Raw genomic sequence first — 11,316 nt, 5'->3', positions numbered from 1 at the left:
GCCAAACGGGGCCTGTGAGCAGCAAGGGCTGCCAACCAAAATGCCACTGTCTGTGTCTGTGTGTGTCTGTGTGTGTGTGAGGAACAGCAGGGACACAGGAGGGGGCAGACAGAACAAGCAGGAAAACAAGTACATACGTGAGCTTGAAGGGTTTCAGGAAACAGCAAGGTCAGAGGGATTTAATACTTGGAATGAGCATCAGCCTGGATTTGAAAAAAGAGAAATAAAGGCTGACAAGTATTAGTGACCTTTTGGAGAAGGCAGAATATTGAATAATGCATGTGGATCAGGTTTAATATTGACGAATGGAGAGCCCAGTCCAGCTGCTGTAACACTGTTCCCAGGGGAGGTTTTTCACCTCCTTTCCACGCTCTCTGGGGAGAGAACTGCAGGTTTTGCACTAAAGGCACCGTGTGAAATGCTGAAGGAGCAGTGTGTACATTCAGATGGACTGAGGGACAAGGGGACAGAAGACAGACCAGCACATGCTTGGGACTCTCTGGCTGCCCAGTGCATCCAAAGGCAGCAGTTCTCTGACAGAAGTTGGGAGGGATTGGGTTGGGAGAAGTGTGTGTTATGTTTGACAGAGGGGCTGTGCCAGGCTGGCAGAAGAGTGGGAAAGGCTGATAAGGAAATCCGAGCCACAAGTAGCATGCCATGGAAAAGAGCAAGCATCTGAATGGTGCTGGGATGGAATTTAGGTCTGAATTTTTCAAGTGGGAACTCCAGACAAGACTGGGAGTCTGGTTTTCCATGGGTGTGTTTTAAACTGCCTGCAGGGTAAACAGACCATTTTGTTTCTCCTTCTGTGACAAGCTCGCCCCGAGGTTCTTGCACCAGCACAAACACCTTTAGGAATCTAAAACATAAGAAAGACAAAAAGAAAGAGACTGGATTAGAAAGAGGCTGGGGAAAATGGGATCCCTTAAGAGCAGCTCTGCCTGCAGGAGGTTAAAGGAAATAGAGCAATGAAGCATCTACTGGGTTACAGGGTTTAAGGAAGGCTCCTGACTCGACAACCCTTCACCCTCAGCCCTTCCCTCCAGCCTGGGGAAGAGCATCACTGGGACTCTCAGGATCAGGACCCTGCCAGCACCTGCTCTGTGCCACTGAGAAAACAAGCAGCTTTTTCATTTTCAGTCTGCAAAGCAGCACTACATCTGTTCAAGTGACAGCTCCAGAGACCATCAATGACACTGAACGACGACAGGAAATTAAATCAAAGTTTGCAGAGGAATCCAGAACTTTCCTTTCCTCCAAAGGCTGCAGAGGCCTTTCCTTCTCTAGGGAAGCCCAGAAACATGCAGGTCAGTGAATCAGCCTAAGCCTCCAAACCCATCCTTGTTCCCACACACTGGTGGCTGAGGACAGGTTTTTCCTTTGGCCAAGTGAAGCTACAATCCAGGAGCATGATTTGGCCCAAAATGCTGTATCCAAGGGAATACAGGATGAGCCCAAACTTCCCTAGCATTCAAGAGACATGGGGAACATTCCCACCTCCTTTGCACCCATTTCCATAAAATCCTTCCAAATGACAGCACAAAAAAATTTTCAAAGAACCACAACAAAGTATTTTTCTTGAAGAAGAATTGAAGAGAAATAATTTGTACTTAGTGTGGGAAGTAGCTCTGGGCCATTTGCTGTCCCCTTAGGAAAGTTAAACATCACTATCTTTTTGCCACTAATTATTGCCACCTACTAGTGACTGCCATTTAAAAAACCCAAAAACCAAAACCTCACAGGAATGAGAAAATATAATGTTTATTAGAAGAAGACACCATGGTACATCAAGCTATAAAGAGATTCCTGACAGATGATGATTCTTTAAAAAATAAGAATAGAAACAAGACAACCACACTGGCCAGACTGAACAAACCTTAACACACAACAGCAGTTCCTATGCAAGTCCAGGTGCAGGCAGCTGAGTAACCAAAACCACTTAAAATCAGAGGGACTGAATAGTTACCAAAACAGTTGGGTTAAGCAGAAGAACAGCCTATAAAACCATTTATATTTATACACATATAAAAGGAGAAAAACAATTCAAATTCAAGTAACTTTAGTTTTTAAGTTATGTTATATACAATTTTTTTTTATACTGGGAGAACTAAGGGCACATATTTAACAAAAGGATTTTAAAAAGCCACAGTCCAGTTTATAATTACCGATTCCTAAATAATTTGGCAAGCATTAAATAATCAGATATATCCTAGATAAAAAGTGCATCAGCATGGTTAACTTTTACCTATTTATTTATGTAAGTCAAGGCTCTGCATGATGGTTACAGCAAACAGCAGAGCTGCAGCACTGGGAATCCCAGAGCTTCCATAAGGAATTACTGATATCATCAGAGGTGAGGGGGAACAGACCCACAGTGGCAAAGGAGCCAAAATGCTCAGCAGCCCATGGTTCCAAAATTGCTTTTATCAGGGAGTTTAACTTCCCAAACCAGCCTCTATTCCTGCATGTCACCCAAACCAACATCCAGGTTTTGTGCTGGAAGGGAACGTGGCATTTCTGTTGGGTGCAATGCAGGGTTTGTGCAGAGCTGCTTATTCCATGCAGGTTTTTTTGTGTCTCACACGATTTCACAACATCCCTCAGTGAAAGACAGTTTTGTTCCCAAGCAGATGATGAGGTACCATAGTCAGTAACACAGGGTGGTCAGTCTTGAGCTGAAAGGCCCAACTAGTTCCTGTGTTTGAGAGTTCTCAGCACCAGACACCCGATGGGTACAGAGCAGCCCTGCAAGATGCTACACCAGGAGTGCACAGAACAGTTTCCTGCACAAATCCCAACGGGAGCAGAGCCTGCAGCTCTCATTGCTATTCAGGACAACAATGCTGTTTGCACTAAATGGACACAGTCAGGGCAGCACCTTCCTCAGCAGTGACATTTCAGAGCCGACCTGGTACCTAACAAAGTCTTTCAGTGATGGAGATATGACATGTGCTTTCATCTCTTCTAAAGAAAACCTTCTCAAACAGAGCTCTTAAAACAACCGTAGCAGCAAACCAGGAGAATAAAGGGTGGACAGGCCTATGCAAACCTACTCAGAGATTTTCTCAAGTGGTTTGTGCACATCTGGAAAAAAAAAAAAAAGGCAAAACAAGATAGACATTACTGTTCTTTTTGTGACAGGGTTTGCCAACACCCTCTGAGCAGAGGCACCAGCAAATGTCACCAGCAGCCCTCACACAGGACTTGCAGGGCACAGACCCAGCTTGGCTCCTCTAAGACTGTGATCAGGAGGGCACCAGCAGCACATGACTTACCTGTCCTGCTCAGCTCAGTTCTGCACAGAGCCCTGACAGCTCAGGCTCCAGCTGAGTGAAAAAGCAGCTTTCCACAAAGCACTGAGCAGTGGCACTGAGCTGCCTCTGGCTCATGGCACAGACACAGCCTGGCCAGGCAGGTAACACTGACTCTGCTGGCTGGGACAGTCACAGGGGGCTGCTGTGAGCTCCCACCTTCTGCCACCAGCCTTTCGTGGTGCCAGCTGCTCAACCTTCTTCCCAAGAAGAGGAAAGGATTGCTTAAGTTTGCAAATGCTTCAGTATTTGCAGAGTTATCTTCAGGAATGTCACCACTTCCGTTTCAAGGACTGAATCAAGTCACTTCTATCAATACCTTAAAAATCAAATGAGAATCTGCAGCTTGCAACAAAGTTCATCTTTTAAACATAGTAGCATTTGCTCCAAATCTTTATGCTGCATTCTATGAAAAGTTCTCCTTCAGCTTTTTTTTTAAACCAGAGACTTGGGAAATAAAAGAGGTAAACAGTTCCTATACATTAGATATTCACAGTTACATTTGATTTTGTTCCTTAAGTCCAACAAAATTAATGGAAAAACTTAAAATTATCTGAAAAACCTCCCTTGTGGCTACAGAAATGACTGCAGCTGTATCAGCCTTCAGCCCCAGCACAGTCTGCATTTTTACTCTGATGGAAGGTGTCCCTGCCCATGGCAGAGGGCTGGAATGAGATGGTTTTTAGGGTCCCTTCCAACCCAAACCAGTCTGTGATTCTGTGATTCCCAATTCTTCAGCCTCATTCTGGAGAAATCATGTTCCTCTTTCAAACCTTAATAAAAGCCAGCAGAGGGGCTGAGCTTTCTGCACTCTCTTGCATCCCAGCTGGCTCTGTATTTGCCAACAGGAACATCAAACTACTGTATTATGGCAAAATAAAACAAGGCCCAGATCTTCACCTGCAGCAGACAAGGCACTGCAGTGATTAACACCAAACCAACACTGAACTGGCTCAAGTTTTAGTGCTGCTTTACAGACAGTCCTGCTCCTCTCTTCTACTGCCCATAAACCCCAATAAAAATGGTTCTGTTTGCTTTTGACTTGGATGAGACCACTTGTTTCACACCAAGAGCTCTCAGGTCTAGGAAACACAACAATAATCTGAAGGATTAAGTGACTGAATAAACACAACCTATTTAACAGTGGAGTTCAAACATGTCCTGATTTGAAACAGGGCTAAAATCTTTTCATTTCTCAGTGTAACCCATTACCACGTGTTCAGCATGGACATTTACCCCTGCAGCCCTGCTTCCTTACACAACACAACCTATTTGGGAGGAATTAAAAGCAACAAACAGCAGCTTATGGAGTCCAAACTCTGAATGCCTCCATTGAGCTCACGTGAGCAAAAGATTAAACCATTACTTCTGGTCATCTGAAACAGCAAATACATCTGAAATGTGGCAAGGTGGGAAAGAACAGAGGAGCTTTCTTAATGTTTTACCCATTTATCAAGGATCACAGAGTGCTGTGGAGAGGGGTTTTGGCAAGATCTCTCCTTCCCCTTCCACACACACCAACTAAATGACCACCAAGTTTCAATCCAAAAGCTCCCACAGACACAAACCAGCAGTCTAAATATTTCCTATTTAAAGCTCCACCAAACGACTTTGGGACAAACAAGTTGACTTGTGGATGTGTCTGAGATGCCACCTGGATATCTGAGGAGAGCCTGTATGATCCCAAAGGGCTTTGTGCTTCCTGCACTAAGCTGGGCATGCAATGGCAGTGACAGTTGAGCAAACACTGTCCAGGAAAGGCTGCAAATCCCCCCTGGTTTCACAGTCCCCCACACTACCCTTCTCTGAGCAAGAAAAGCACATCTTGCAGTACAACAAGCCATAATTAGTCCACGTACAGAATAATGCACTTGGTGGCATTGTACAGACTCTTAAAGGCTCTATCTGCAACACAGAGCAGCTTCAGGGTTGGATTATCTCTGTGAAAGCAAATAAAACAATAATAATAGCATTAAATATAGGTCATAGCACCTTTGGCATTTTTGTCCAAATAGACTTCAACATAGGACGTGGGGACATAGCCCTCCTCATCTTCGTTCCTTCGGATTCGCGTCCACCCGTCACCTTTGTCTTCTTCTATTACATAGAGCATCTCTCCTTCTGCTACAGAGATTGTTCCTTCATTCTGACCTGAAACACACAGCAACAGGGACTTCAGGAACCACAGATACACAGCAGGGAGCTCAGAGCACACTCAGGTCACATGTGGACACAGCTTGTGGTGCATCACTGGCAGCAAGAACAGGGGCTTGTGATTCTGGAGTCAGCAGGGAGTACATAAAGAACCAGATAAATGTGATTCCAACAGAGATCACAGAGCAGAGTTTTGGTTCTTTCCCTTGCAGAGCTCCTGTGCAACAGGAGACAAATCCCTGTCTTGGTGCCTCTCCACAGAATCACACCAGAGCCTCACTTGCCCTTTGGCTATTTAAGGGGTTAAATAAAGGTTCTGCTTGCCTTTGGCATATGAGCTAAAAAACTCAATCAGTGAAATGTAGGTGAAGTTTAAGTGATACCTTCAAATGTATAGAGCGCTTTACATGTTCCTATGGTGGGTAGTGGTTCTTCATCATCAAACTCATCATCAAAGTCTGTTGCAGGTACTTTCATCTCAGTCTCCTGGCTTTGCTCTTCTGTGTAACTGCCATCGGGGCTGCTCAAGAGAGGAAAAACACAGCAACTATAGCAACCAACCTCAGCAGCAGAGAGAACCACTGCGTCACCAGGGCTTGAGGAAAGGGAAGCACTGATTCCAGAGCTTTCTGGGAACTGGCTGTGACACCAGATGCGTGAGACCCCTCATTTTTACAATTAAAGGCTGTAAAAATTCACAGCAGTGAGCAAGTGGGTTGTCACAAACTTCAGAAACATTCTGAAGTGCAGCTCTTGGATTGGGATATGGCAAGATCAGGCTGCAAAGCCCTTGTGTGTGCCTGCAGTGGCTCTGGTGGCAGCTCCAGCCCCCTACAGATACTGTACCTCTCACGGTCCTGGGCACAGCTGTTCACTCCTGATGGGTTCTGGGCCTCATAGACCCCACTCTGGCGCCGGGGCTGCTCTGTCCGTGCTGGGAGCCTCCCCTCCACCTCTGCCAGCCAGCCCTGCCAGACAGACACACAGACACACAGAGTTCACCCTGCTGGGATACTCCTGACACACAGAATGCAGAACAGAGACTGGTTTGTAAACATGTTCACATTTGTTTTTGAGTTGCAGTGGCCAGTTGTTCAGATGCTGGATTTTATATGAATATGAAACCTCTTGGTGTTGCTGAAAGACTTAGTGAAAATGTAATTAATTTTTGGCACTGGGTGCTGAAAACACCCTGACACAGTGAAGCAGTTAACAGCTAGCAGGAGATGATGCTGCTCCAGTTACAATCAAGTAAAAAGATGTGTGGCAGCTTGGAGTAGTCTCAGGAACACCAAAAACTCAGCAATCTCTGGGACTGCTGAATGCACGAGAACTAAAGCTGGGGAGAACAAAAGAACCACTGATTTCAAACAGGTAAGTAACAGTGGATAGGCAAAACCACATCTGAAATTAATGGGCTGAATCTGTTTATGTTCAAAGCACAATGCAGAAAGTGAAGTCTTTTCTCAGCCCTCTAATCCTTCTCATGTAATTATAATGGACTTCATATATTCCAAACACTCCCCTTCTGCTCTGGAGATTTTATATCACTAAGCAGCTTCCTGTTCATGGCAGACTATTCCTGAAAACATATTTCATCTGATGGCTTCTGTCTCACTATTAGTCTCTAAATGGTGCTTTGCATTTGTGTCACTCTGATTTTCCACAGACGTCTGTAACATGATGCTTCAATTTATTTAATTAATTAAATAAGCATCTGAAGCCCACTGGGCAGTCCAGAGAGTACATTTTCTCTTCATCTCCATTTAGCAGAATTTGTTTTCTGTGGCAAATTTAACTGTGGGCTGACAGCCACAGGAGATGGTGCACGTTTATGTTGCACAAATCAGCTCCAAGACCCCAATTAATGCAAGTGCTCAAGTAGCCACTGCCCACACACAGCAGAGTGCATCAGTACATCTGGAAAAGCCAGCAAACCCCTGACCAGTCCTGAGAATTTGCTGCCCTGCTTTTTACAGAAATGTCTCTTCTCATACCTCAAATTTCTGAACTTCTAATCGCAGCTTTTCGATGTTCTGCGCAAGCTCTGCCAGTCTGTGATCCACGCTTGCTGCGTCTCCCATCTGGGGGTTCTTGATGTACACATCTTTCATCTTCGTTAAGGCATCTCTGAGGGGCAAAATTAAAATAAAACACGTGTTAATGCAGCTGGGGGTACATGCCTTTCTTCAGATGGGCACAAATAAAAGGCTAATAAACTGTCTCTTCTTCAGCCTGAGGCTCAACCTAAGCTGTTACAAAAGCAACTGAGAACACCCAGATGGGGCTTTTGCCCTGTTTAGATCCACCCATTAAAAAAGAGCATTAAAATCATTTGCCAGGAGAGGATTTACACTGTCAGAGATGAAAAACAGCGAGTTACCTACAATGTGAGAAGGTATTTGATATTGATTTTCAGCCTGACATGGCTTTTTATTTAGTACAATAACATCAACATGCTGCCCTGGGGAAAACAATAATAATAAATCTCACGACCATTGCAACCTGTGACAGTTTCAACTTTCTAGACTAATATCCTCCCAGTTTGGGGGGCTTAGACAAACAGTTGCATCATTATTGTCAATCATGGGCTGCCCTCCAGTTGGGAAACTGGGACAAAAATGCATCAATAACAGAAATGGAGTGCAAACCAGAAATTCTCACCCTGCCTGTTGCAGTTTGTCTTTGGCAGCCCAAATAATCTGTAATATATTTATTTGTTTCACACTGCCTAAAACAAAGCTGGCTCCAGATGGTTTGTGTCTGTCACAGCACAGGGACAGACTGAGTCCCAGGGCAGCTTCACTCAGCTGCTGATGGACATTTCAGAGCTGAAAGATGGAATTATGGGCTGATTTTAGGCACAACTATTCAGATTTTCTCTAGGCATTAGCTGGTGGGAGAGAGGTTAATGCGAGTCCCACGACTCAAGTTAACACTCTTTATATTTTCGAGTTTCCCACCAAACTCTTGACAATTGCAATCCTGTGCCTTTGCTCTGTGTGTATGGAAACTGGGAAAAAGTGTGGGTGGCAAGGAAGTGGGACTGGTCCGTGCCTGAAGCCTTAAGGGACAATGTTGCAAACATATGACTCACAATTATTACTACTTCTTTAACTCTTATTTAACTGCTGATGCTATTTTCTGTCATAAGCAATCTTTATTTAAACTTCACTCTGCTCTGATTCCATATCTGATTTTAATATTGGGTTACCTAAGAATCAATATTCATATATAGGTAATAGATTCAATTGTGTCTCCTGCACAAAGACAAACCTAAGTTACCACAGAGGAAAAAAACAAAGCAATGACAAATCATATAACCACATGAAATTTTCCTTTCTTATTCATGATATAGAATAGAAAGCAGAATTTTTGGGTTAGTAGGCAAAATAAACAGGTTCTTGAAAGGAAGCTAAGACAAAATGTAGGCACATGTGTACAAATGCAAAGCAGTATTTAGGGACAGACCAGTCTTGATATCCTTCAGGGAAGAAAAGTTCTGTGTCTCTCAAACAAAACACACTGAATCTTTAATGCAACTGCAGAATGTGAACAAACACAAAGCACAAATACAGGCTGCCAGAATCAATTAAAAGTGTGTAGCTAAAATAGCCTTATTCTCAACCAGAATGACAAATGCAGCCTTGCAGAAAAAGCATTCACAAAAGCATAGGAATCATTATCTTCCTGCTTCCAGGAAATCTAAGCTACAGATCAAAGAGACTTTGGATGATGCCATCATCTCCTAACAGCCTCTCCTGTTGGGATCTACCCACATCCCTCTCACAAAAAGGCTCTGCTCAGTGCAATTTCACTTTTCCTTGGAGTGCTTTGACTCACCTTTGATCCATCTCCTTCTGAATGTCCCTGTTTAGCTCATCGACCTTCTGCTGAAGCTTCTTTCTTCTTTGCTCAGGTGGGAGATTGCTGAAGTCTTCTGGGCCTGCTCCCTGCACAGAGTGGAATGGAAGGTGGGGTGGAGAAGGAAAAAAATTAATATTCAGAGTCTGAAAGAATCATTTGGGACTGCATTTTTAGAAACAGCTCACAAAAACCTGTGCAAAATCACAGTGGTCTGAAGCATTGTTATCATTTGTACTGTGTTATCAGTCCCTGAATGGTGAGGAATCTGGATGCCCTAGAAATGATCCCAGGACCACATCCTGCTTCCCCTAACAGTGGCTAATGGAAGTCAACTGGAGAATTCCAGACTCCAGCAACAAAGCTGAGAAATTATTTTTATCTACAGTTTTATAATCAGGTTTTATTTAACAGAGTTTTCTTCGCATGGAAAGCTGATCCTTCCTGCCTTCCTTCACTCTGCTCCAAACAGCATTCCCATAAAAGCAGTTCCTGGCTTCTATTCCTGTGTCACAGTTGCACTTTGCCTGTGCACTGCTGACTGAGTGCTGGTCCAACACAGTTAATTTATGTCAGGGCTCTTCTGAGCACACCAAGCTAACAGAAGCATTCCCTGCTGGATTCTGCAATTTAAAAAAACATGCTGCTTACTTTCCAGGGTCCACATTCCACGCCAAAGTCTCTCAACTTTTCCCCTCTCACTTGTACTCACAAAAAAACCAGAAGTTATATCAAAGGAATCAGTCAGTTTGAAAACAACCAAAAGGAAAAAAAAAAAAAAAGTGAAGACCACAGTGGTTACCTTTGTGTGATTCTGCTTGAAAACCCCTTTTCTGCCTTCTGCTATGTCTCCTCTTGATTGCCTCAATTTGATATAGCAGATAGATGACACATAAAATATATCCACACTCTCTTCTTCACAGTAACACCTATTTTTGTCTTGCCAGAAGGCAAGGGGGGCAGATTGGCTGGGCTACACTGAACACACATCAATACTGGTTAGTTGCACCACAAGGGAGTGAGGTTCATGTGCATCAGCTTGAATTTGGCAGGTTTTGCTTGTTTTGTTTTCTGCTCATTCCCTGTCTCATTTCTAAGAGGAAATATGGGGGAAAGAAGGGTAAAACCATAAAGCTGAGTAACTAAACTCAGTGGTCCATCAGCTTACTGAGAGCTGGTGAGCAGGGTTGGGACATCAGTCTTGCTAAAACACCAAATTTCTCTCTGAGGAGTGAGATTTCGAGGAGACACTGCCACAAAAGCTGCTCATTAGACCCTTGGCTCTGTACTGACTGTGCTGGGACACTGTGACTTCCTCCTGCAGCTGCAGAACAAGCTGTTCAAAACTAAACTGTGGGGGTGTCAGAGGACAAGCACACACAGGTCACCTTCTCCTCTGGACTGGCCATTCCAAAATAACAGAGCAGGCCTGATGAAGCTGCTGCTGCATTGATTCCAGTCAAAGATGGCATGTGCTTCTAGTTAAGCCTTGATCATCTGTGCAATAATACACTTAAAATTCCATTCGTGAGACAATGAGAAAGCAAATTTAAGGCAAATGACTGAGAAAGTTATGCTGATTCTGAAACTTTACCCACACGGAGTCCTAACAGTGCTTACATTACTTGTTGTGCCTGGTAGAGGAGAGATCTATTTTCATTTATTCTTTAATGTTTAGATTTTCCTTGACAGCAACTCCCACATCACAACAGACATGAGAGTGATTCCATCTATTTTATGGGTAATCTACACTAAAGCCATACACATCTTTTTGAGGCAAAGCATCTGGAGGCAGCTTTGTAAACAAACAAGCAGGAAAGTCTAGATAACATATTCTGACATATCCTCCTCACTTCTGAGCAGAAGAGACAGGCTTGAAAACATCCCCAGCTGTACATTAGTAGAATGCAACAGATAGAGTCAAATTCGGAACAGCATCTTCTTTCTGATGTCTTGTTTTTGATTCTTCAACTTCATTCAAAAGCTG

General features: G+C 43.8%; 1 protein-coding gene across 19 annotated transcripts in view; it reads right to left on the bottom strand.

Moving 5' to 3' along the window:
* Positions 1 to 1,745: 1,745 nt before the first annotated feature.
* FNBP1 (formin binding protein 1) overlaps positions 1,746 to 11,316 on the bottom strand; it is an 88,162-nt gene continuing 78,591 nt past the window's right edge. For 9 of the 19 annotated variants that reach the window (XM_085077019.1, XM_085077020.1, XM_085077029.1 and 6 more), the window contains 6 exons: positions 9,309 to 9,418; positions 7,463 to 7,595; positions 6,312 to 6,433; positions 5,849 to 5,988; positions 5,304 to 5,462; positions 1,746 to 3,084 (listed from right to left, as the gene is read on the bottom strand). In XM_085077019.1, coding sequence (XP_084933145.1) covers positions 3,050 to 3,084; positions 5,304 to 5,462; positions 5,849 to 5,988; positions 6,312 to 6,433; positions 7,463 to 7,595; positions 9,309 to 9,418 — 699 coding nt within the window. In that variant the 3' untranslated portion in view covers positions 1,746 to 3,049. The other 10 variants (XM_085077026.1, XM_085077027.1, XM_085077031.1 and 7 more) reach the window with 2 other exon arrangements.

This window comes from Lichenostomus cassidix, chromosome 17, assembly GCF_008360975.1.
Source record: "Lichenostomus cassidix isolate B80296 chromosome 17, HeHo_3.0, whole genome shotgun sequence".
NCBI classification, from domain to species: domain Eukaryota; kingdom Metazoa; phylum Chordata; class Aves; order Passeriformes; family Meliphagidae; genus Lichenostomus; species Lichenostomus cassidix.
The sequence above is the reverse complement of the archived record's forward strand: the minus strand, read 5'-3'. Positions and strand labels throughout refer to the sequence as shown.